Source organism: Catharus ustulatus, chromosome 6 (genome assembly GCF_009819885.2).
Source record: "Catharus ustulatus isolate bCatUst1 chromosome 6, bCatUst1.pri.v2, whole genome shotgun sequence".
NCBI classification, from domain to species: domain Eukaryota; kingdom Metazoa; phylum Chordata; class Aves; order Passeriformes; family Turdidae; genus Catharus; species Catharus ustulatus.
In genome coordinates, this window is record NC_046226.1 from 5740347 (window position 1) to 5767234 (window position 26888).

The window sequence follows — 26888 nt, forward strand, 5'->3', positions numbered from 1 at the left end:
TAATATCCAAACACATCAGCATTTCCTGATGCATTTTGTGCTTTGCCTCGAGGGCACAGGAGCACGCTGTGGGAAATGCATTCCCTTCCTTCATGGACACAGCCTTTAACCTTGTAAGATCTGCTGGTTCATGCTCCAGGGAAATGCACCTTTGTGGCCTCAGGGCACTGCAAAGAGGCATCCCCTGTGCTTTTTGTGTCCTTTCAAGTGCTGGATCTCATGGAAAAGATGGAAACAAAGAGACTAGTGTGCTTTTATAAATGGGAATAAAAAAACCCCACTGATTTTGCATGGATTTATAGCACCCTTAATTAGTTTTTTAGCAGCAAAACAGCATTTTCTCAGCTTCTTCACCAGCATCTGTGTTTCCAGTTCGTGTTGCAGCTGCAGCTGTAAAAAAGGAAATAAAAGGGGCTGCTCTCCTACCTCGAGAGGGCACCACGAGACAGCTGAAGAAAGGAATGGAAGCAAACAAGCTTTACCTCAGGCACCAAATATTCCTGTCATGAGGATGTTCAATTACAGTAATTAGCAATAATCACATAAGCAACAGGAGCTTCCCTTACCTCCCTTCACCCCTTGGAAGAATGGAATCTGCTTCATTAAACCTCTGCTTCCTGCCTAATCCCAGGGACCCGTTCAGGGGTGCTTCCTTTGGAGACCAGGGGACCTGGATTCACCAGAGCTGCTGCCAAGATGCTGGGACAATGTGTGAACTGCACATGGGAAAAAAAAAAAACATATTGTAGTGACTCATCTGACTCTGAAATGGAAGTTTTAAAAGAGGGGACTGGAATGTGAAACATTAACGGGGCTTATTAAACACTGTGTGACTGTGGCTCTGCTTTCTGAAATACTCTGACCTACTTAGAAGAGAGGAGTTCTGTCCATTAAGTAGGATTTGGGGTTTTGTTTTCCCTCCTACTACCTGGTATCCAACCAACTTAGTTCGACAGTACCTGATTTGCAGGGGGAAAGTTGAAATTAGCAGATTTACAGAAGGTCACAAGAAATCACATCTGTTTAAAGAATAAACATTTTTTTCCTATTTTAGCCTGGATGCATCTCAGTCCAATATCTTAAACTCAAGGCCATTCCTCCACCCTCCAAACTGAAGCATTTTGAAGGGAAGGCATAGGGAACTGCACTTGCAGGGAACGCAGAGAGCAGGGCAGCCCCAGGCAAGGCACTGTGCTACGTCCTGCCATGCAAGGAATGGAGCTGAGGGGTTAAAATATGCTGCCTTGATTTTCACAACCCAAAGAGATTCCTACAACCATGCCATGAAGAGCCTCTACTCTGACCTTTCCCAACAGTCAAGTTAGGAGTGAGCAGATTAATTGTAAATACCTTAAATTAATTTTAGCAACATTTCTACTTCCTTTCTCTGGTGCACCTTGTTTATAATGCCGTTATTCTAGTCCCACACCTTTTTGACAAATCTAACTTTTGGTACTATTGATAAATTTGCAGTATAAAACCTGAAAGCAAATGAAAACATTTGAAACCAGAGAAGTAAAATTTTAAAAGTAAGCCATGTTAATGTTAAAAATTACTCCGTGAGTTTGGGTAAAGAAAGGCAGGTAGAGGATTCTCAATGTGCTTAAATTTCTCAGTGTGGATGAAAGAGCAGGTCTGGATTTTCCTGATCTCCAAATGCTTGAAAATACAGCCAGCACAAAATCATCTTCCTTCCTGACTTTCCATAAACCAGGATTGTGCTCTCCATGTCTTTAGTGCGTTGTCTGAACCATCCAATACAGACAGGAAAGTCTGAATTCAAGGAAAAGCACAAAGTAACAAATTTCACAGATGGCTGTAAATCCATGTTGTGAATCAATGACTGTCCCATGTGAATGGCAAAACCAGGAATTCTCAGACAGTTTTGTTAGGCTTTAAGTCCTTCTACCCCAAAATAGCATGCAACATGATAAAGGCAAAGAACAAACTGGACATATTCAGGACATATGGCAATCTGATGGCAATTCCAATCAGTGACATTTCACAACCAGCATTCTGCTGTATCCTCTGTACTCAGGAAACCAGATGGACACTCCACATTCTCACCATCAGTGTGCTGAGGGCAGAGACAGTGAGGTCTTGTGGTTGGAAAGACCAACCATGCAGAAAAATCAGCATACAAAGAAAGCTATGAATTTCAGTCACATAAATATACAGAAAATAAGTAGTTCATTCATATCTAAGAGGATTCCATTTACACATGTTTATTTTGGGAGCAGCATTGCCATCATTTAAACATAAATGCTACAAAAACAACATTTAAGGACTCAAATTACTACACAGAGAATTAACACAACTGCAGTTTCTTGTTTTGGTATGGATTTACACAGGTAATCCTGGTATGGATAAGTTTTGTCATCTTTTCAGCGTTCTGACAGCCTCCAGAGCTCAGGATGATGAGGTCTTACAAGTGTGAGGGCCATGAAGTAAAACATGATGTGTGGGTTTTACCTCAGATGCTTCAATCTCCATCCCTCCAGCACTATCCCAAGCATTTATTTATAAACACTTCCAAATGGCAAAAAGCAGTATCATCAAAGTCAACTCAAATAATTGCAAAGTCACAGAACTACAGAATTATTTAGGTTGGAAGGAACTTCTGGAAATCATCAAGTCCAACTCCTCTGCTGAGGCTGGGCCACATGGAGCAGGTGACACAGGAATGCATCCAAGTGGGTTTGGAATGCCTCCAGAGAAGGAGAATCCTGATCTTCCTGGGCAGCCTGTTCCAGTGCTCTGCCACCCTCAATGTAAAGAAGCTCTTCCTCACACTGGGATGAACCTTTTTGTGTTTTAGTTTATGGCCACTGCTCATCGTCCTGTCTCTGGGCATCACCAAAAAGAATCTGGAACCATCCTCATGGCACCCACCTTTGAGATAATTGCATTGGTGAGATCCCCTCTAAACAGGCCCAGCTCCCTCATCTCTCCCCATAAGAGGGATGCTCCAGACTCCTGATCATCTTTGTGGCCTCTGCTGGACCCTCTCCAGTAACTCTTTGTCCTTCACCCAGATTTCATTAATGTACAGTACAGGATGAGGACAGCAGCTTGGAAAAGAGCTTTGCAAGAAAGGCTCTGGAGGTCCTGGTGGACAACAAGCTGACCATGAGCCAGCAAGAGAGGGCCAAATTTGGGAAAGTACCTCCAGCAGATCTAGGGAAGTGATGTTTCTCTCTTCAGCACATCTGCAGTGCTGGGTCCAGTCCTGGGCTTTCCAGTACAAAAGAGATGTGGACATACTGGAATGAGTCCAACAAAGGGCCATGGTGAAGATGGAGTGGGGAATGTGTTATTTAAGGAGAGACTGAAGGAGCTGGGACTGTTCTGTCTGGAGAAGGCCAGAGAATTGTATGGATGCACATAAACCTATGGTGTGAAGGAATAAGAAGACAGAGACCAACTCTTCTCTGTGGTACCCAGTGAGAAGACAAGAGGCAATGCAATGAATACACAGTGCAATAGAGGAAACTCCATTTCATTATGAGACATTTATACTGGGAAGAAAATCAAACACTGGAAAAGTTACCCAGAGTTGTTTTGGAGTCTTCATTCTTGGAGATACTGAAAATCTGAGAGGACACAGCCCTGAGAAACCTGCTGTAAGGTGACTCTGCCCTGAGCAGGGCTTGACTAGACAACCTCCAAAGGTCCCTTCCAACCTCAACACTTCTGTGATTCTGTGACTGCCGAGCCAGGTTTTCTTTCCAAGTTACTGATGTGTTTGGAAACAGGAAGAGCCACAAGCTGTATCAACAAACTTTTGTGACTGGAAAAGCTGAATTAATTGCTAGAATCACACCAGTCAGCTGGAGAGTTTCTGTTCGATGGGCTGCCAACGTAAACATTATTGTTGCAGAATCTGAGCTCTAGCCGAGGGCCGGGTGCCAGATTTCCTGATGTGCCTCGAGAACATCGACTTCGTTAGCCACAGCAGTAGCACCCTGATAAGAGCTGCATGTGATAGCAGCAGGAGGGGCTGGCTGAAACAGGGATTGAGTCTGTGCCACTGGATCTGCAGCACCAAAAGGGGTATGGATGCCTTAGCCCAGCCAGAAAATCACCCCAGGGCAAACAAGTGCCAGATACAGGAAAGAGATACAGAGATGGTTCTAGAGCAGCCAACACAGAGACCTGGCAGATCTGACTTTCTCCTGCTCTGGGGAAAACTGTCAGCAGCCCCCAAATCCCCGTGTTCATCTTCAGTCTGCCACCCAGCCCCTGAAAGGGAAGCATTTGATGAAGATTCATTTCAGCAGCAATATTGTGCTGTTCCATGGCTGTAGGTGGAGTGGGAGTAATGGGCAGGCACCAGAGCAGGAAAAGGTAAGGGATAAGCAAGACTGAACATTACTGAAGGGGTGGGCTGGCACTGAGCCTCTTGGTGGAACCATCCAAGCCTCTTCATGGACGGAAAACAGGAATGGAGAAAGAATGGTCCTCCCTTCCATCTCCGGGTTAAATGATGAGCTGTTTGATTGTGATAAGGGAGAGTTCCTCGCCAGCTTTGCCTGTTTGGCAGAGGGCTCTTTCAAGCTCCAGTTCTGGAATACATTTAAGCTTTCTTTTTTTTTTTTTCAGGCCTAACAATTTCAATGTAAACATAATTCCTAAAGACACAAACTGAGAAGCAACACTCCTCACATCTCAAAATCGTTCAGCCTAGTTTTTAAGTCCATCATGTAAGTTAGGGAAGAAGGTCTACCTAATTATTTCCTCTGCAAAGACAGATGAAAATACTATTTTAAAGTACATCAAGTGTATTCCACAGCCCATTTTTAGATCTAATAGTGTGGTCTGTTACATCAATCATCACATGGCTGTAGGTTTCATAGATTCAATTGCAATGCTTGTCTGCCTCCTATATAGATGACATGAAATGAAATAAACTGGAGCTAGATGCTATGGAATTATTTATTTTGAAAAACGATTGCACATTTTTAATCATGTTTGCCAAGGTTAATTAAGTAGACCTGCTCAGGAATAAAATTAATCTTTAGGCTGGCTTTATTTTTCATTTTGTAATATACTGTATCTGTATATGTTGAACTATAATTTATTCTCAACAACACTGGTGTTTTTGTAGCACACTCAATAAACATCCAACAAAGGACGTCCTCTGCATTTTGTTACTGCTCAAGCAATTTTCACTTCAAACCATGTTATTCTTTACTCTTTGCTTTCTTGTCCAGTTCTGCACATCAGATGTCTATAATTGCCATCCTCCAAATTGCATACACAGCCTGTTTATTTCTCACATCCAAAACAGGGGCACAAGAATAAAGACTGACTAAGACAAGTATAATTGCTGCTCACTAGAACAATCCTCCAAGATCAAAATCTAGAAAAGTTTGTAAGCATATATTTAATTTAAAACATGCTTGTATTTCCATTGCCTTTGAAAGAATATGTTTTATGTTAAAGCTTCTACAGAAATTCTCACACTTGAATTATGCACAAGCTTAAGACCTTCAGTTGATCAATCTGTGCACCTCACAAACTGAGCAGATCTATTGCATTAAATGCAACCTTCTTTGTCTTTCAGAAACTAAATTCCTTTATTGCCTTTACACTGCAATAGATTCACACTCCAATTAAATATCTAAAATGGAGAATAGAAATATGACATACATATTAAGTGAAATTTCAGATATGAGAGTTTCTAATCTGCAAAAAAGCTTCACCGAAAGTGGTTCATTCTTAGCAAATTACCTGTGACAAGTCAGAATTTCCCTGATCAGCCTCTCAAATACTCAGTGTCTGTTCAGAGGAGTATCTAAAAACTCATCATGCCCAGTCCTTGACGAGGAACAAGAATTCAATTCAAACTGAAAAGAGGCAGTGCTGGGAGAGGTTCTGACATTCAGAAAGGGTAGCAGGATAAAAGAGAGAGAAAAATGACAGACTCAGTCTGTGCCATTACTAAAATTAGATCACTTCTTTTGTTCTCCTGAACCTTCTGCTCTATTTGCCAGGAATCACATTAGCAACAGAAACTGTGAGAATCTGTCCAACCTTATTAGAGAAGCTGGACACAAAGAAATTATGAAAATCTCTTCTAAATGTACTTGCACATAAAAAGAAATAAGGGAGAGTTCTAGAATTCTGCAAGGTTAGATCAAAACCTTTGTCAGAAAAACTGGACATCAAAGTAACAAAGATTAATTAACAGTATTGCAACGTGCTGTGCATCAGCACAGTACAGGACTTCTGTCTTCTTATATATTGCTTACTATTTAGGACAGACCTGGACAGGCTCAGAGGTCTGAGCATGTGAGAGGTCTCTTCACAACAGCAACCAGTTTACCCAAAATGCTGCTGTACTAAGATACAGTTCGATATTGCCACCCAAAAGATCTGTGAAGGTCCAGCTTTGCTCCTGGGGAGGGTTTGGACAGTTGGCTGGAAATCCTTTTCCATGTGGCACCTAATAGTCTATAATGCTGTAGGGGCAAGAGATGATCCTGGTGTATACCAAGGAATCATGGCTAAACTCCTCAATATTGGAATATTTGTGGGAATTTCATAGGAAGGTCTTCACACTGACACCTTCCCTCCTTGGGATGCTGTTTTGAAGACATAATTAGAAAAACTACAGGTAAGGACTAATTAATACTTTAAGTCAGGCACACAAGGGAGATGTGATTGAGTGATGGGATCAGGCTCCTTCTCCAGTCTGATTTCACTAGAATAGCTGGTAGTGGCTCTTCCATAGCCTTGTCCATTGCTTCATGGTTAGGACATCTTTTAGGAGAGGCACAGTGAGCTAAGAAGGTCCTTGACCTCCTTCCTCTTGGGGTGGGCCACTAGCCCCCCTCAACAAGGCAGTTCCTGACACCAGATCACTGCTTTTTATTCCTCCTTAAGCAGGTACCAGCCCCACCAGGGACATCCCAGTTCTGAGTGGATCAAGGCACTTTTTGCACCATCACAAACCTGCTTCTGGAGAGAGCTTTCCTAATAACCAAAGCGGCAGCTCTGCACTTAATGAACATCCAACTCCCTCCAGAGACACCTCCTTCGTTCCCAATGTCACACAAGCCCAAATGTTGCACTGAGATCTGTGAATTTTCTTGGTCAAGAATATTTTTTGAAGCCTTTGAAGTTTGATGCTGGACAATGGCAACCTGAGACAAGTTTTAACAAGCAGCAAGTGTGCATATGACCATTTTTAATTGGGTGAAGTGGGTGAGGACACAGGACATGCTACCTTGTTGGTGATTCAAACTTTCCTACTCCACTGGAAGCTATGAAGTGTCCTAGAGCTCCAGCTGTGAGAGCTTGTGTGTCGCTGGAGCAGAGTGTCCCACATGATCTGTGTCTGTTTATATCCACAACGGACTGGGGTATAAATGACAACTGTGAAGGCTGCATGGCCACAGGACTGTTGCACCCTGTCAAACCAGAGATGCAGAATATCCCATAGTCAGTCCTGGGTTGTCACTTATGATTCTAGTACTACAAAAATTTGCGATTTGTAATTCTCTCTCTGTCCCTTTCTCCTCAGATCAGTGACAGATTCTCAAAACACAGCAATCGAAAGAGACTTCCAAGAGAAGTGAGTCTTTCCCAAAACATAAAATATTTAACTAGATTGCTCCCATAATCAAGATGTTTTCAGCATGAAATGCAAAAAGAAGAAAAAAAGGAAAACCTTACTGTGTTAACCACAAAAAGAATTCAGCTCAAAGCTCCTGATTTTAAGAATATCCTACACAAATTAAATGGAAATCTGCCAACTCAGTGTTTTATCCTTCATTTGAAGAATACAGTTCTTACAAAATCCAAACCACATTATACATACAATTAAATTGATGAGAAATACTCTCATGTTTTAATGTAAAAAACAGCTAGGTAGGAATACTAAAATTACTTGAAGCATATGTTCAGCTGCAATGAAGGAAGGGCACCTGAAATAGAGCTGATATTTTAGTTGCTAAAACTTGTTACATAGATGTTACCCTGGAACTCTCAAGGGTTGCTCAGGAATGCCAACAAAAGCCTTTCCCTTTGGGAAAACATGGGTATCTTCCACATGTAGGAATGGAATACCTTTTCCTAAAGTTTATTTTGAAGGGATAAAGTCACCGAGAAAGAAGTGAGCTCCTCCGTGTGTTTTTCTGCCAGCCTGCAGCCACGTTGTCGAAAGGAATCACTTCCAAGGGAGCCACAGGAAAGTAGTGATGGATAACACACCCAGCACACACAGATTTCCAGAAACCTACACACAGACACAGGATGAGTCCCCTGTAGGATGCAGGACAAAGAGGTTGAGTAAAACAAGGAGTCAGATTTCACTCAATGCCTGCCTGCAGATTGCAATAAAACAATCATTAACTTTGGGCATCAGAAAAAAGAAAATTCCATAATCTAATTTGAAAGTAAACTGTTTTTTGGTTGTTGTTTTTGGTTTTTTTTTTTTCTCTAGCAGTAAATCTCTTTTTTAAAAAATTCCTACAAGCTCTTTCTTTCTAAATAATCAATAACTGCAAGAAAGCATCTGTTTCCCCTACCTTTACAGTTGCACATAAAGATACATTTCCAAACAGAAACACTTTTTTGGTTTATCTTTAACGAGAAGAAAGGTCAGTTAGAAAAGTATTTGTACCTGCATTACTCCAAACAAAGTAATCATTAAAAATATGGAAATGTTCATATTATTATTCAAGGATTTAGGACTAACAGACTTTTCACAAACCAAAAATAAGCAAGCTAAAAACCAAGTCCCAATTCTGGAAACAGCTTATGTGTACCACAATTTTAAGAGGATCAGGAGTCCTGTTAAATCCAGTGAGATAGTTCATGTTTCCAGCTATGTATTGTGTGATAATCAGAAAATTACAGCTGGCAGTCTGCAGAATTTACCTGGAATAGTTTATTCTGCTAGCAGGTTTTGTCTTATTTTATGTGAACAAGAAAATTTTTAGAACTCTTAAGAGAAATAAATTACTATGCTCCCTTCACCAGTAGCTTGGAGTTGCACTGACTGAAATTCTGATTTACTCTTTTGAGCAAGAGTGAAAATATAGGAAATGATTCCTCAGAGTTTTAAAGGAGCTTTCTGTGAGTTCTGAACACAAGCAGCAGAGTTTGCAAAGAAATAAATCCAGTGTCTGCTTTCCTCACTCCACTGCTGTAATTGAAGGTTTAAATATTCCAGAAGAGAATTGTCATCTTCATAAAGTTGTAACAGAATTAGGAAACTGGGACAGGATCAAATCTGACAACCAAGAAGTAAATACTTGCTATCAACCTTCAGGGAATTGCAAAGAGATGGTATTTACCTTGGAATACCTATGAGATAACAATAATTGTAATAGGATTGCAATAGATACATTTGAAAGAGAGTGTGAAAAATATGAGATCAATGATAGTGAAAAAAACCTACGTTTTTTAAAATTTATTATCCAGGAGGCTGGAATCATCTGTGCCACTGAACCACGTTTAAAAGAAATTCAATAAAGACAAATGGTCATTTTCCTCTGGTGGTGTTTCCAAGGTTTTACACTGGATTCCCCAATCCAACTTCCTTTTTATTATCTCTGAAGAATAAAGATTACCAGACCTACAAAAAGGTTATTATGCTTCTGATAAGAACTGCTTACAGTCAATCCTTTGTCTGTCTAAAATTCCAAGCGCGTGCTTGTGTGTTAAATTAGGCACTCAGATTAAAATGGATATAACTGATTCTAACTATTTACATGGTGATTGTTCTAACAGGTATTGAGGTAGACACATGTGCCCTGGTATTAATACACTGAATTATATGTTTTAGTATTGTTAGATATAAATTATATTATGTGTGCTGACTCTATTGAATATTCTCAGTGTTTAATGGTTGTAATTTGAAGTGGTAAGCAGTACTGCAGTATTTGGATTTATAGTCATTTCCCACTGAATGCTCAATTTGACTTAGAAGAAAACAGAAAGGATTTGGTTCTACCTGAGGCTAAAACCAGCGTTCGTGTAATGAGTTAGTTAATACATAAAGCCATTGATATTCAAGATTAAGGGAACTTTTGGGGGGTATTCTGTTACGATGTCAGAATACTGGGGAACTTCGCGCTCTCTGCAACTCCGTGACAGGATGGGGATCGGGATCTGCTTCCAGAGAACAAGGGACAGGATGAGGACACCTCGAAGATGTACCCGGGGAGCTGAACTGGACATTAGAGGAATGTCTCCCGGGAAGGATGGCTGGACATGGGAATGGGCTGGCCAGGGAAGCTGCAGGTGTTACAGCCCGGCCGGGCACTCAGCGTCATGCTCTGCCTGGCACGGTGCGTTCCCTCACGGGCTGCGCTCCATCATGGCACAGATCTCTTCCAGCGGCATCGATCCGGGGACGCTGCGGGGCCCTGCCCGCCGTGAGGCAGCGGGAGCACCGCCGCCCCTCAGGCTCCGGTACCGGGAGCCCCGCCGTGAGGGAGCTGCAGTCACCGCCGCCCCTCAAGCTCCAGTACCGGCCCCGCCATCCGGAGCCATTTCCCGCACCCAGCGCGGCCCCAGCGCCTGCCCCGGGCGGGCAAAATGGCGGCGGCGGCTGAGGGGCGGGAAAAGGGGGCGGGCAGAGAACGGGAGCGCTCCGCCATCCTCCTCCTCTCCTCCTTCTCCCCGCGCCGTGCCCTGCCGCCCCCTGCCCCGCTTCGAGCCCGGGCCACAGGTAGGTGCCATCCCCGCCGCGGGTTTGTCCCCCGGCCCTTCCGCTCCGGAGAGCGCAGTGGTGTTTTTGCAGTCGCTTGGTGTTGGGTGTGTTTATTTAGAGGTGAGGGGGTGGCTGGGAAGGTGGGAGCCTCTGTGGTCAGGGGCAGAGGTGCCTCGGGAGGGGGCGGCCAGCGACCCTTCCCAAAGGCGATGCCGGGATGCTCATCCCATAACGGGATTGGGTGCGTTCTCCTAAAATGCTGTGAGCCGGACTCGCTGGGGAATGGAGCAGCACTGCTGAGCAGGGGCTCCCAGCCTGGCTCGGGGCTGGAGCTGGCCTGCAGCACGGTGACATCTTCATCCATGGATGTTCATCTTTAACACAGGTGGGCACGGGGTGCCTCTGGATTTAGTGGGACAGGGGATGCCGCAGCCTCTCCTTTGCCTCCCACCTGTTCCTCCAGCTTGGCTGGCAGGTGTTTTGTAACCCTGGCTTATCTTCTCAATGAAAACACCACCGAGGTAAGGATTTTTACCAAGTTTCAGCTGCTTAGGTGGCAGACAGCTGTACACGAAACATAAAAGCAAACCAAACTCAGCCCATCCAGCATCTGCCCACGTGAAGGATGGTGTTCATTTAGACGGAAATTCGTGTCCTCCTGTGAATTCCTGCCTGAATTTCTGGCAAGGTTTTTGTTTCCCTTTGTAATAAGGGCATAATGAGGTTATTGCAGGGGGAACTTGTGACATGACTTTATGGTGTTAAAGCCCTTTTTCCATCCTTGTGATAGTATCCAAGTGGCACGGGTCCCCCCAGTGATGACAGACTGTTGTGCTAGGGCTTGTTTGGGTATCCAGGCAAGCTGTCAAAGTGGGGCCAGGCCCGTATGTCAGGAATGTGTATTGAAGCCAGGTCCTGTAAACACTCACAAATGTGTGGAGCCTTGTTGCTAGGGCTTTGCACAGGAATAAGACATGGATGAGTCCCTCTTTGAAGTCCTGATGTTCTACCTGACTAGTTGGAAGCCAGGAGAACAGCAGAGGGAAGAGTTTCCATAGTTAGCAAGCTTCAGCAAATAAATTCACCTCGTTTTGGAGCAGAGCCAAGTGGAACTATATTGTTTATGTGCATAGATTCATGTGTCTCACACAAAGATGCCTATTGTTTACAGAGAAACTGTAAGAGGAATGTTTTGTTAACATTTGGTTAGCAATATAAACTGACAAACACAAATGCAAACTGGAACTTGAAACAAAAATAACCCTTCTCAGAGCAGAAAAACACAGCTGCCCAAAAACTGTTTTTCAAGGAAAACTCCGCACCTATTGGTTCTATGTTTTCTTTGTAAACTCAGATTCTGTCATTTCCATGCCTCTAAATCTTCTACTGCATGTAACCATCCCAGCAACTTAAGCTCCACACCCATGTACCCTCTAAAGAGCACTTATTTTTCTAAAGAAGATTGACTGAATTGTGATATTTTATAATTACGTTTGAAATTTGTTTTTAGTTGGGTGTGTCGCTGTTACATTTTCAAATTCCTGAGCTGACTGGGATGAATTCCCCTCTCCATTGTCAACATGTGTCTTTTCCATTAGTTCCAGTAGGACTGACTGCTGCCTTCTTCTTACTTTTAAGAAATATTTAGTGGCTTGAAATAGTATGACCAAAAAACCCACATTTTCAATATTTTATTGAAAAAAAAACTTCCAAAAAATCCACAGCCTGCATAAAGAGTAGTGACAGAGCCTGTGGGGTCCTACTTTCCATGGAGGAGTGTATAGGCTTAGTGGATGCAGAATGCAAATTTTCAGTCATGATAATGCCTAAAATCTCATTTGCACTGTCCCAATGCATTCCCCAATGTCCAGCATGTACCATCAGTCAAGTGACTGATACCTGTTTAAATAAATGGGGTGAATTGTTCTTAGAAAGGCCCAGAAAAGTTTGATATCCTAGAAAAAATGGATCATGGTAGTTTGAGGACTCTGTGGCAGCCAGATATTTAATTTTTAATGTCTCACCAGTGATGGCAATGGGTATTCATCAGATTGTACAGGTCCAGTGGAAGAAAGTCAGTCAGAATTTCAGTCCTTGCACATCTCCTAATGCACACCATCTCTTGCTTAGAACTATTATTAATGACATTGGCACTGCTTTTTTTGTGCTGTTTTTTCACCCTATTTCTTAGCTTGAGTATTTCTGCCTGTGTAGATTCTTGCTTTAATGATTAGTAACACAGAATCATGTTTGAATATCATAGTTACCACCTTATATTCATTTTTTCTACATTGCCTGACTCTCTCTAAGTGAATATTCAAACCTATGTCTATTTGATGGGTGATTGCAAATGTCTGCAGATACCTTTTTTTTCCTTTCTTTCAGCTTTTTCCATTGGCACAAAGAAGAACATACGCTGATTCCACTACAACTCACAAGTATTGTGTTTTATTTTATATATTTTAGGAAGCAGAAAGCGAACTGTTTATTTTACATTACAGTGAGAGTCCTGCAACTGGGCTGTATAGGGAGGACAGTAACAATGATGATGTGGGAAACAATTTGTAATACTTCTACTTACATTCTTTAGCATATTTATATAAAAAAATATTTATTCCATTGATTTATTTTTTTTTACAGGGACCTCTGTGTGCCTGTGTCCCTGCACTTGTGTGGCTGTTCTCTGAAATCACAGACTCTGTATACAGAGATCCTTAACAGGATTTGGAACTGGACTTGTCTGTGGCAAGGTGTGATGGAATTAGATTGGGTGGGAAGAATGTCAGTAGGAAGGTATTCTGATGGGGAGATGGGTTGGTTTTATCATCTCCCAGGTTATACATTTTTATTTGCAACCTTCAGATGAAAATGTGTTTATCTTTTAAAATAGAGGTTTGCTTATTAGTTGTATTCTGGGAAATTCTCACAGCAACATGTCAGAATTTCACTATAACTTGGTAAATAAAAAGAAGACCTGAGAATTCCCTGGATTCTGAGTTCCAGAAGCAGTAATGTGTCCATGTATTCCTTTCTGCTCTCTCACAGGCAAGATGATCCCCAGGCAGCATTCCTGAGCCACGAGGATGGGGCCAGATGTACCCCTGCTCAATGACTACAAACAGGAGTTCTTCTTGAAGCGCTTCCCTCAGACTGTGCTGGGAGGTCCCCGCCTCAAATTAGGCTACTGTGCCCCTCCTTACATCTATGTGAACCAGATCATCCTTTTCCTGACACCATGGCTTTGGGGAGGAGTGGGAACACTCCTGTACCAGCTGGGAGTGATGAAGGACTTCTGCAGCGCAGCGCTGTCGGGGGGACTCATGTTTGTTACTGCACTTGCCCTTCAGATGACAAACCTCTATGCAAAGCAGAAAACAGTGACAGTAGAAAGAATGCAAATTCAGAATACCCTGACAGATGAAGATGAGTTTGAATTTTCCAGCTGTGTAGGTTCAGAGACAGTAAAATTTATTATTCCTGGCAAGAAGTACATAATCAACACTGTATTCCATTCCCTTCTGGCAGGGCTATTGTGTGGGCTGGGAACTTGGTATTTGCTGCCTAACAGAATAACCTTGTTATACAGCAACTTTGGAGGAACTGTTGTGATCTTTGTGTTTGGATGGGTGACCATATGTATTGGAGAGTATTCATTAATCATAAACACAGCCACCGAAACAGCCACTTTCCAAGCACTGGATACTTATGAAATCACTGCTCTGATGAGACCTTTCTACATTTTTGTCTTTATTGCAGTGGATCTTGCACACAGGTAAACATAATAATGCATTTAGCCACTTAAAGTGATGGTTATTCTGTGTATTTTTCATGGAAAGCTTAAATTATTCTTCCAAGGAAAATTTATTCTGAGTTTCTATCAGCTGTAGTAACTTGAAAGAAAGAAGATTTATGCATATATGATAAAAATTGAGGTTCTGTGCTGTGTATAAAAGGCTCTTAAATTTCTATAGAATTCCATGTAAACTAGGAAGAGCAGTTTGTAAGTAAGAGATAGTTTTACCTATCTTCTACTGTGTCATTTTTCATATTTTTGTGTTGGAGCATTTGCATGTATATCCTTTTAAAGGATGTGAAGGATTTAAAAACACATGTTCCTGGCCTGGAATCATAAATCTAAACACTGCAAGCTTCAGGATTACTGGATTTATGTCCAGATTTCATCCTGGAATACTTTCTAATTTAAGCTCTGTAAAGTGATAGCAGAGGCTTTTATACAGCAGGCAAAAAACCCCAAAAACAAAACAAAACAAAAAAACCACCAGAAAAAACCAAAAAAACCACTCTCTGAATTTGGTTTTAATGAATGGGTAAGCAAAGGGGAATATTTCTGTGGCTTTGTTATACAGATTTTGAACTTGGATTTTTAAATGCTTTTGCAATACAAAAGAGCTGTGTCAGTCTACAAATTAGGGGAGTCACATTTCTGTTTTTCAGATGAGTGTCTTAGCTGAAGTATTTGTAGATCAGGCTCCTAAAACAAGATGCTTTTAGATTCACTCTATGCATTCTTTCTCCCTATCAGGTGATATTTATAGCACTTTGTTGCATGTACATATTTTATGGTTGGGGTACTTCAGATACATTTTTAAAAAGCATGTTTGAATTTGCTAGTTTTGCACTGGGAGATGTCTTTGTTAATGATTTACCCTAACTGCCACTTCAGGTGAGGTATGAGAATTATACATGTGGGTCTTGGACTCCAAATTCTTCTATTCAATTTCCTGAGGAGAAGATTAAGACATTGTCAAAATTCCTGATAAAATTCCTCTGTGGCTTGCTTACTTATTAAAAAGTAGAGAGAAACCAAATATCTTGGCAGTCTACCACCTTTAATGGTGAATTACATTTGGAGTAGAATTTATGCAAATTTCTAATGCTGATCTTTGTGTTTTGCAGGAATATTTTGACACTGTTATGTAGAAATAAACTCTCTTTTGGAATATACAATATTATCTGTAGGTGTGCAGGCAAGATGCCAGTTTCTTCCAGTGTTAAAGCTTAGATCTTGAGCCTTGAAATTGCATGAAATTTTGGTTTTGTGCTTCTGAAAAAAATACTTCACAATTTTCTGTTAAACAGTTGAGATCCTGGAGCCTTTGGACCTTTCTTTTTTGCACAAGTATTTTTTTCAGTGCATTATGACAACAGTAACAAAAATAATCAGGGTAATTGCATCACCATATTCGAGTGAAGGGTTCAAATCTTTTAAATGAAAATTTAGTCTGTGTTCTGGTGTTCTAACTAATGTGTTACTGTCTCAAGCATAAATATATGTCCTTATTTTTCCTTTTAAAAGATACTCAGTAGGTTTTATAGGTTGAATGTGAAATGTTTTTACTTTGGGATTTGCTGTAGTAATTAAACAGGAAGTCTTCCCACACGGAAGTTATTTTTCCCTTCATAGAAGTCAAATCCATTTCTTCTTTTCTCCAGGTTTGCTGTCAACACACCCATTCTAGAACAGACAAACCAGATTTTGCACATCCTGTTTCTTTTTCTGCCATTCTTGTGGGCAATGGGAATTCTGCCCCCACTTGATGCACTTTTTCTCTGGGGAATGGAACAACTCTTGGAGTTTGGACTAGGAGGTTCACCTATGTCAAGTAATACAAAGTAAATGTTTATACAATTGTAAAATATATCAGTATTGCTTATAACCTTTTTCTTTTCAAGCAAATCTTCTTTATTTTCTCCTTCACAGGTTGTTAGTAATGTTTGTCATTTCTGCTGGAACAGCAATAGCATCGTATTTCATTCCCAGCCCCCTCGGTGTGATCCTCTTCATGACTGGATTTGGGTTCATACTGAGTCTTAACCTAAGTGAGATTTGGTTTGCCTTCAAACACACCATGATCAGCCATTTAGCCTCCAGCAAATCTAAAAATACACACAGAGGTCTTAGAATGCAATTTGGGTGGAGGGAATTTATTTTCTATGTGACTGTGTTGACATTTGCTCTCACAGAAGCGAGCCTGCTGCATCAATTTGCAGCTTCCTCATCATTTTCCCAAGCCAGCCCCCAGGCCATAGCAAGTTACATTCTGATCCTACTGCTTGTAATTATGTGGATTCTTAGAGAGATTCAGAGAGTGTACTTGTTTGGAGTCTTCCGAAACCCCTTTTACCCAAAGGATGTCAGGACTGTGGCTGTGTTCATGGAGAAGCAAAGAAGGCTAATGAAAGTTGGTGTTGTCAGGAGGATTTTACTAACACTAGGTAGGAATACACCACTCTCTGTTGTTTGTTAGATGATGCTTGTAGGGAGTTTGAAACTCTAGAATTGCTGCATGTGCAAGATTCTGTGAATGAGCCAAGGAAAATCAAGTGGCTGGAAATACTTGTTGGTGTCTTGTTAAATTGTGCATTGAGGTCAAAGTTACTGGTCCAGCATATTTAAAAGTGATTAAATTTGAAAGTGATTTTATTTTTTTCTTGAGCCTTTTTAAAGCCCAACTGAGAAAGCAGGGCCTTTTAAAGGATTTTAGTTACAACTGCAGTACCCACTTTTGAAAAGATGTTCTTGGAAACAAATGAGTTGAAAGTCTTCAAGCTGACTAAATATTTAGTTCTTAGAGCTTGCTAGTAAAGGGAAGAGCATCCTTTCTGGTAGGTTAGACACAAATGCATCTACGTTGAGGAAATAAAAATTTGATTTAAATTATTTCATTTCTTAAAGAAGAATTCGTTTGGGAAAGTAGATTGATGACTGCTATTCCATGTTTATTTTTACTTATTTGAGTATTCTCTTGGAGAAACAAATAAAGGACAAAAGAACTAATAGCAAGTAAGAATTAAGCATCCATGTAAATGTTTGTTGTCCTGGGCCATTAGTGCAAATGAATTGTTCAGTATTGTGGGAGTGTAATACAGAGAGGTGTTTGTGATGATGAAGGGAAGGTTTCTCTTTTTATGTTGGGATTTCCATCTTGCAATAAGACTGCTTACCTCTGACTTTTTTTGTTTTGTTTTTGGAAGGAGGTTGATGATTCTTTTATTTCAATTGCAGTGTCTCCATTTGCTATGATAGCATTCCTGTCACTTGACCACTCGCTCCAAAACCCGCATTCTGTGTCTGTTTCCATTGGATTCACAAGGATATTTAGGATGGTAATTTGAATTTTAAATATGTTAGCCTTAGAAATGCTCTTCTACATGATTTGAGTACCAAGGCAGAGATAAATAGTTGCATTTTTTAATGTATATCTAACATGTCTCTATTTTAGGTCTGGCAGAATACAGAAAATGCCTTACTAGACATGGTGGTTGTGTCAGCAGCACAAATGTTGGTGTTTAATCCAGACCTCTGGTGGAACAGGAGCCTTGATACAGGAATCAAACTCTTGCTGGTAATGGTCATAATGTAAAATTACGCAGATAGTTGTTATCTGAGGCCTCTCTTTCAGTTGGAGATTTACAGGGCCCAGGACCCAGCAGATAAAAGCTGAAAACTGTACTAAGATATATTCTAACTGCAGTGAGAGTCATTTGAAGATTGTGAGTTTGTTCCTCACATGGGGCACCACCTATTAGTGGCACCACATATTAGTGGCTGCCTTCTTTCTTTGCTTTTATTCAGAGTCAGGATTGAAGCACAAGAGATGGATTTTCATGTTCAGACTTGGTTGTTTATTAATTCTTATCTATAACACAGTGAGTTCTGCAGCATTCCTAGCTAACAAGTTAAAAGTGACAAAATGGAGCTGTATCTCACTCTCTACAAGGTCTTTTAAGGCCTAATTATCCAATTAAAAACTAACATCTATATTATTTATACTTTTGACCCAATGACCAAACACCTGTGACCCGCACTGCGGTACTTTCTATTTAACTAAAAACTACTACCTAAAATCAAAAAGAAGGAACAAGAAGGAAGAAAAAGACAATGCCAAGAACATCTATCTTGTCCCATACCTATCACTGTATTCTAAAACCCCAAATTCCAAACCCTTCACCATGTGAAATCACACCCTTCTATTCAAAGAATCACTGGTGTGTTGTAGCTCCATCACTCAAATTTGGAAGCCTTCCCCCAGGCCTCAAGTCACGAGCTGTGTTCTTTTGAGGGTCAGTGCCAGAAAGCACAGAAAGTTCAGGGTTCCAACAGTCACTGTCTTCAAATTACTGTAGCTGTGTGCACTGCAGGTTAACACCACGTGCTTCCTGCCTGTGTGCTGCAGGTCGGGCTCCTGCGGGATCGGCTCCTCCAGTTCCTGTCCAAGCTGCACTTTGCCATCGCCATCCTCCTGACATCCTGGACGGAGAAGAAGCAGCGCCGCAGATCCAGCGCCGCCCTGATCGCGCTCAACGTCGCCTTCTTCCCCGTGCTGCTGGCCCTGGTGGCCGTGTCAGCGCTGCTTTCCTCGCCCCTGCTGCCTCTCTTCACCCTGCCCGTGTTCCTGGTGGGATTCCCGCGGCCTCTGCGGAGCTGGCCGGGCCCCGTGGGCGGCAGTGCCTGCGTGTGCTCCGACACCGTGTACTACCGGCAGCTGGTGCCCGGCCTGGCCGCAGCGCTGCAGTCCGCGCTGGCAGCTGGAGGCCTGGGTAGGTATGGGCAGCACTGAAATGCTGCAGGGCTTTGCTGGAGAACAGGAGAAGCTGTGGTTGAAAGCCACATTTCACAGTGTGGGTTAAATCTGGTACTCGGAGATCGCTCAGGAAAAAGTTGTTTTTAGTCTTTTAACCAATGATGTGATAAGGGAGCAGCCACAGGTTGTGCCAGGGGAGATTCAGGGTGGATATTGGGAAATATTTCCTCATGGAATGGAGGTTGTTAAGCATTGGAAGGGGCTCCCCAGTTGCCATCCCTGGGAGCATTCAAGGAGCAAGTAGATACAGCAGTTTGTGATGTGGTTTCATGGACATGGTGATATTCAGTCAAAGGCTGGGCTTGGTGATCTAGGTCTTTTCCAGCTAATGATTCTCTAGATCTTTTCCAGCTAATGATTCTCTGATGTCTACTTGTTACAATACTGTAAAAAAATAACTCTTTTGTTACCTTTAAGGAGATACTAAAATGGTGATGAAACAATATCAATCCTAATCATTCTGTACTGAAGAAAATGGATGGAATTGGCAGATATATATATAGGCAGTAAAAAGCATTGATCCCACCTAACTGGAGGCAGTAAATTGGGTTGTTTAGCCAGACAGCATAAAGAAAGATGTGTGTCAGACTGCTCTCTGTAGGTCTATCTGTCTCTGCATCAATCCTGTTACTCAGCATCCAGAAGGTGACTTTGCTAATTTGACTGTGTTATTTGGTTATGGTGAATATTGATTGGTGTTTGTGGAATTCATTATGTAGCCTAAACAGCAGTAAACAACTGAGAACAAACCCATTGATAAGATTTAATGTCATGTCTTGTTGGGGAGTTGGGGTAGGATTGTAGCAGCACTTGTGGGTTTACAGCCTGTGAAAGGCATCATTATGGGGTTTTCACAGAATTACAGAGACAGGGGTGAAGAAATGCCCAGTCTTTTTCCCAGCTGGAGACAGAGTAACTGTTGTAAAATTGCAAGGTCATTTTCTTGAGAAACAGCCTTTGTGTAACCTAAATAATCAAAAGATTGTAGCCCTTAGACAAGAGGCAAATATTTACATAAGCCTCTTAGAAAATGGCTTATGTCTGGGAAAAGTGGCCTAATATTTGAAGGCAGTGGAAGTTAACCTTAATCATGCTTTTCTGGAGAATATATCCAGGTGCTTTACTAGAAAACATGTGCTGCACTTTCATAACTGGTTAGAGAGAGGTGCTAAATAAAATTAAGAAGTCTTTTTTTTTTCTCTGAAGGATACTTCAGTTTGTCTACTGCATTAGTCCATCTATCTTGTATATGTAGAATAGATATATTTATTATATATCTATCTGTATATATATGTTATTTATCTCTTCTATCTATCTATATTCGATTATACATATTTTAATAGGGTTTTTTCCCCATTCCCATCGTGGCTATGGTGGCAGGTATGCCTCAGAATAAATAATTTAAAATACTAGTCTGGAGGAGTAAAAAGTCTCTTCTTTAATGGGAAAATCTGTGAATGAATGTCTTGAAGCAAGAAAAACTGTGGTGTTCTCAGATGAGTGCAAAAGGAAGCAGTAGCACTTTGTGTGTCACTAATTTAAACCCATAGCTTTTTCTGTGTAAAGGAGTTTTAGTAGCTTTAACAGCTAGCAAGAAAGGAATTAAAATCTTTGCAAAATGTTAGCAAGAAAATGCACTTCATTAGCTCAGTGGGATAGAAAAGGTTACTTAAATTTTAACTACAGCTTAATGGTTGGTTTCACTGATTTCATTTTACAACATTTTAAAACTAAAATGCTCTTCAAGTGAATCATCACCAGACATGAGTGACAGCAGAAGCAGGTCATAAACTGACAGCAAATGTCATGCTTAAGAATAGAACCATTGTGTTAGGAGGATTGACATTAGGCTATAGTTCAAATACAGTATAACCACCAGATTTTAGGAAATTCAGTATTGCTCTTTTTGTGACATAGGTGAAAAAGAGAAAGAATATACTTTTTTTTTTTTTTTTGCTTTGGATATTAGCATCATCTAAGTCTTACAATGAGAGCCAAATTGTGGGGTTTTTGAGTACTAATTTGATCACAACAAGCAAACTTCCTAGGAAGTTTAGGCAATTCCTGTGCTATATCATGATTCTTAAATGTATTCTCAGTAAGAAGGATTTTAGGTCTCCAGAGAACATCAGTGGGAACTGTGTGCTTGGAAATGCAGCCAGAAATGATCTTTAATCATGAAACTCATCTCTGCAAAGGGAGTTGAAGGTGGAGTTGTTTAACCCTGGCCTGGTGTGAATAATGCAGTCCTGCAGTTGTGTGAGGTTTCCCAGCTTCTCACAGCTTTTCCAAAGCTGCAATTTCAGCCGGTTTCTTCAAGATTCTACAGTGCTAGTTAGCCAGTGTTAACTGATTGTGATGTTGATGCAGAAATATTTTGTGTTTGCTTTTGAATCCTTTCATTGGCATGTAGAAAAGATAATATGTCGTTTTTGTTTGTTTTTTTTTCCTTGCCTAGGTCTCTCTCTGCCTGGGTCGCATTATTTGTGCCGCTTTCAGGACAGGCTGATGTGGATCTTGGTGCTGGAAAAAGGTTTCACATACTGTGGTGTTAACATTAAGGTAATTGCATGCTGAGCACTGAGATGTTGATGTTTGGAAATCATGCAAACACTTTGCTGTGTAACAATCCAGCAATGTAACTGATTTACATTTAATGTTCTAAGATGAGTGTTTAATTAGTCTCACAATTTACATGAGTAGCAGATGTGAAATTTTTTATCATTTAGCTTGTGACACAGTATCTTCAATAAGCTGGCTAATAAAATCTGCATCAGGCAAAGATTTATTTAAGACATTGATCTATGCCTAATATTGCAGTGAGTGCTTTATTATTGCTGTTATCTCTAGACAGATTTGTAGATTCAGTTGTGGAATCATCTTGTTCAGAATAATTCTGTTGCTTGCTGCATTCAAAGTTACATCCTGGTGAGACTAACAAGAAGCTGTTTTCATGTGTGCTTTAGGGGCTGGAACTGCAGGAAACATCCTGCCATGCTGCTGAAGCTCACAGGGTGGATGAAATTTTTGAAATGGCCTTTGAACATCAGGAGCACACAAGGATTCTGTCTCCCAATCCCCATTTTGGCCACATCCTGACTCCCTGTACTGTTGTTCCTGTGCGGCTGTATTCTGATGCCAGGAATGTGCTCTCTGGAATAATTGATTCCCATGAGCATTTAAAGCACCTGAAAGATGATTTTGTTAAAGTGCTTGTATGGATGCTTGTCCAGTATTGTTATAAAAAATCAAAGACATGGGAAAGCCCAGGCAGTGCCAACAAGAGCAAACAAGGATCATTTCCAGAAAATCAGCGTGGTGGTGCAGTGAAAGGATCCAGAGCTCTGAGGGAAGAAGACAGCTTTAGTGTTGATACAGTGGAGGGCTGGACTGATGATAGTGACATTTTTGATTTTGAACTCAGCAGCAGAACAAGAGACAGAAAAGAACCTGAGCAGTTGGGACTGACACCAAAAGTGCACCTGTCTATTCCAGGGTCTGTAGAAACACAGAGCCAAGATTTCATACCAGAAATGTTACCAGAAGATAAATTAAACAGGACTGTAGTGCTTGGGCTGCCTGCTGTGGACAAAGGGAAACAGCCAGAAGTGTTACCTCGTGTAGAATTTAGTTGCTCTTACTCAGAGCTGCTGAGCATCCCTGAAGAATGGAGAACAGCACCAGTGCCTTCTTCCAAAGTCAGTGAAATGAGGCAGAGGTTTCCAGAGGAATGGTATCACTTTGTTCTGAGCCAACTGGACTTTTTTCATCTGAAAGAGAAGCCTTCCAGCTTACTCACAGACCTTATGAAAGATAAAGCTTTGAAAGACCTGTACATCCACGGGGTGCTGTCGTGTTGCTTTGGTCTGTTTGGGCTGGACAACGCCGTGCCTGCCCCTCGCCACGTGTTCAGGGCATACACTGGGGGCATCCCCTGGTCTGCTGGCTTGGACTGGCTGACAGGCAAACCAGAGCTCTTCCAGCTGGCATTGAAAGCATTCAGGTAAAAGAAAACATTTCATAATATTAGAAAAATTATATAGAGAAGTGTCACTTCAGTAATGTTTTGTTAAACCCATATAGTTAAAATTTATTTGTAGGCTTTTCCTACGTAAATATTGCCCGTGATTCCAGGCAGTGAAGCCTATGGTATGGAGTTTTCTTCTTTCTTCTCCACAGCAGCTGCCTCCCATCTGCTGTGTTAAGTGGGGAAAAACAACCTATTTTCATTGTCCCCAGATCTCAACAGTTGTGCTGGGTTTGGATATTTGGCACTATCAATTATCAGGCAGTGGGGAAGTGTTGGAGGGGAATGGGAGATGTTTAAGCTGATGTGTTTTACATATGGGTGAGCTTAAAGTGCACCCAGACCGACTGGCAGTGATTCCAGTCTCTGTGGCCTGAAAAGCCTTTCTCCCTCCTGTCTTTGCCACACAGCTGACTGTGTGACTTTGTGCACCTTTCAGATACACCTTTAAACTTATGCTGGACAAAGCCAGCCTGGGCCCAGTAGAGAACTTCAAAGAGCTGGTGAATTACCTGGAGGAATACGAAAGCGACTGGTACATTGGGCTGGTGTCAGACCTGGAGTGGCAGCAAGCAGTTCTGCAGGAGAAGCCATACCTGTTCTCACTGGGGCATGACCCAAGCATGGTAAGGAGAAAAATTACTAGGTCAAAGTATGGGGTTTTTTTCCACTGTTCTTTTTTTCCCTTGTAATTGTGTTCTAAAACATGAAGGCTCTGCAAGGTCGGTTCGTACTAAAGAGGAGCTGGCACCATGGTTGTTGAAAATCACACTGCACTGTCCTTCAGATGCAGCAATATTTCCTGATTATATTCCAGTGGTGGAATTGAACTGAGGGGACTGGTTTACACTTTGCTTTGTTTATATAGAGTGTGGTCCCAAAGCCTCACTCAGTGCTTTGTAACCAAAATGCTCGTCTCTCCTCGGACACTGTACTGACCATTGTGATCTGCTCGTTCTTGTAGGGGATTTACACAGGGCGAGTGCTCACCCTGCAGGAGCTGTTGGTCCAGGTGGGAAAGCTCAATGCTGAAGCTGTGAGAGGCCAATGGGCCAACCTGTCCTGGGAGCTGCTCTACGCCACCAACGATGATGAGGAGCGCTACAGCATCCAGGCACACCCGGCCCTGCTGCGCAACCTGACCGTGCAGGCAGCTGACCCTCCCCTGGGCTACCCCGTGTACTCCTCACAGCTCCTGCAGCTGCCTCTCTTCTAGCCTGTCCTTCCTCCAGCTCTGGCTGCTACTGCTTTGTCTTTTTCCTCTGCATGTTGGGAATCAAATGTCCGTGCTCCCTTCATGTGCTGCAGGTCAGGCGTTACTCAGGGTGGCGGTGCCAGGCCAGCGCTTGTCCTTGGCACAGAGGTGGTGCTGGCCAGAGCCTTCAGCAGGCAGCAAGCTCTGGGGACTGGTTTCTTGCTGCTGGAACACAAGACACCATTGCCTGTGTGGCTGAAATTCTCTTCTTCGGTTTAGAGAAGAGCACCATAATTCTGATCATCACCATAATCCTGATCACTAACACAATTCTGATCATTAACTTTTTTTGGTGCATTCTGATTTATTTTTACTTTTTTTTCCCCTTGGACAGGTGACTTGCACTGCCAGTCAGGTTACAGCTTCTTGTAGTGTTGTCAACCCCGAGTTGGCAACCACAGTGTACATAGGACTATTTATATGATTTTTTTTTATTCTGGCCATTTTATATTGGACTGAGTTCAGTTCTAGCATTTATTATATGACTTTCACTGATCTTCCCTATGTGTAGTAAGTTATCAGCCATACTTCAGTTAAAGTAAATTGTAAAGGACAATTTTTACCAAAGTATTTGTTTTGGTAGAAAGAATTTTTATAAACCAGTGTGTGCTCTGACACACTAATAACCTGGGTGACTTTACTGATGAAAGAAGTACATGTGTATAATTAGGGGACAGAGGAAATTTTAAGAACAAATAGTATGATTTAATCTCCTTCTTCCAGTATTCATATATAATATATATATTTTATATATATATATATATGTTATTTGCAGTCTCTGTCCACCTCCTAACCAGTCTTCCACAACTGCAGTGAGAGTTTGAGCATGGAGGGGTAGTGAAAATCCAGCTGTCTGTGCCAGAAGTAATTTATTTTTTTTAACCTCACTACAGACTTGGGCACCTGGTTTGTGACATTACAAGTTGCCTTGAAAACAGGTCCAGGTCCAATTTCCCGTGGCTCATTTATCCTGTTCACTACCACCAGTCTTAGCACATAACTGTGTTTTCTCAGCAGGTCAGTGGTTACACTGTAGGCAAACACTGAGCAGGGAATATAAATAATTGTGTTTCCTAATCCTATGGAATTAATTTAAATCAGGCATGCTCCATAACTGAAGCAGTACTGATTTGGAACACTCAGCCTCGTCTGAGTCCAAGCACATTTATTAATTTTACTCCTCACCTTTAAGACCTTTTGTCACAGTTGCAGGTACTTGGCTGCTGGCTGTTTCTTTAGATAGTGGCTAGAAATTATTTGTAAAAACTATGCAAGTGGTGTAGTGGATTTCCAAAGCTGGTTGGTGCCATGCTGGGCCCTGAGCTGCATCTGGAAATGCAGAGCCAGGGAAGTGATGTGGAAGGGGTTTACAGACATCACCTATTTCAGCTCCCTCTCACAGAGAACTACCCTGGCAAATGTTTACTCTGATTTAAAACTTCCAAGGCAAGGAGTGTCATGAACTCTTCAAGCAGTTCACTCCAGTTCTTTGCTGCTCTTGCAGCAGATGGAAAATTGGAGTTATTTCCTAAATCTAATTAACCCTCCCTTGCCTCTTTGTAAATCTCTTACTACTAGTGTTCTGTATAGTCACAGAAAATTTAATTATCTTTTTTTTGCAGCAGTCCTTACTCAAAGATGGCTGTAAATCCTTTGTCTTTTGTAAACTGAATAAACCAGTTGATAAAAAATTGAAGAGAGCTGTGATCCTTTTCCCTTCCTTTCTCTGGGTTCTCTCCATCTGGTGCCCAGCCTTGAGAGCTGCTGATAACTGGGCCCAGTGTTCCAGCAGAGATCCTGACTGGCACCAGATGGAGCAGCACAGTTAGCAACGGGCAGAGTTCCTGCTGCAGCACAGGAATGTGGAGCTGGGCTGTGCTGCCTTGCCACATCCTGTCCCCTGCTGGCACAGGCAGCGTGTCCCACACCCCCCTCACTGCTCCCAGAGCCCCTTGGCACAGCCAGGGTGTTCACAGCCCTGAGACCCTGGGGCACAGTACCCTCACCTCTGCTTTTGGCAGAAATGGGAGTTAAAGCTTCTTACTCTGTCCCACAAATCTGTGCAGCTGCAAGGCCCTGTTCAGCTGTAGGTTTCTGTGCTCTTGCACCACAGCCTGGTTGGTTTGGAACAATTATTTGAGTTGTCTGGACTTCAGGAATTGGAGCACCTTCAACCCTGGCCTTGTCTGTGTTCAGACTGCTATTGGCGTTACTGATGGCATCCTGGTACTGCAGTCAGCAATGGGACTGAGCTTGGGCCCCACTGTTATCCCATGTGTCCCCTGAACTGCTGTTTTCTAACCAGGTGGCTGCAGACAATTTATTTAATTCTTC

The 26888-nt window shown here is 41.9% G+C and overlaps 1 protein-coding gene across 7 annotated transcripts; it reads left to right on the top strand.

The window, feature by feature from the left end:
• Positions 1 to 10537: 10537 nt before the first annotated feature.
• PCNX4 (pecanex 4) lies at positions 10538 to 26389 on the top strand. Of its 7 annotated transcripts, XM_033062633.2 has the most exons (13): positions 10538 to 11187; positions 13052 to 13104; positions 13307 to 13416; positions 13712 to 14438; positions 16121 to 16300; positions 16389 to 16903; positions 17694 to 17794; positions 17911 to 18033; positions 18865 to 19228; positions 21731 to 21834; positions 22239 to 23275; positions 23739 to 23925; positions 24264 to 26388. In XM_033062633.2, exons 4-13 carry the CDS (start codon positions 13750 to 13752, stop codon positions 24513 to 24515), a joined length of 3552 nt encoding a protein of 1183 aa, XP_032918524.1. In that variant the 5' UTR covers positions 10538 to 11187; positions 13052 to 13104; positions 13307 to 13416; positions 13712 to 13749; the 3' UTR covers positions 24516 to 26388. The 7 variants fall into 7 exon arrangements, with proteins under 7 accessions (XP_032918524.1, XP_032918531.1, XP_032918529.1 ...); XM_033062640.1 differs by lacking the exon at positions 16121 to 16300 and having other exon boundaries at positions 24264 to 26389; XM_033062638.2 differs by having other exon boundaries at positions 13307 to 14438.
• Positions 26390 to 26888: the final 499 nt, after the last annotated feature.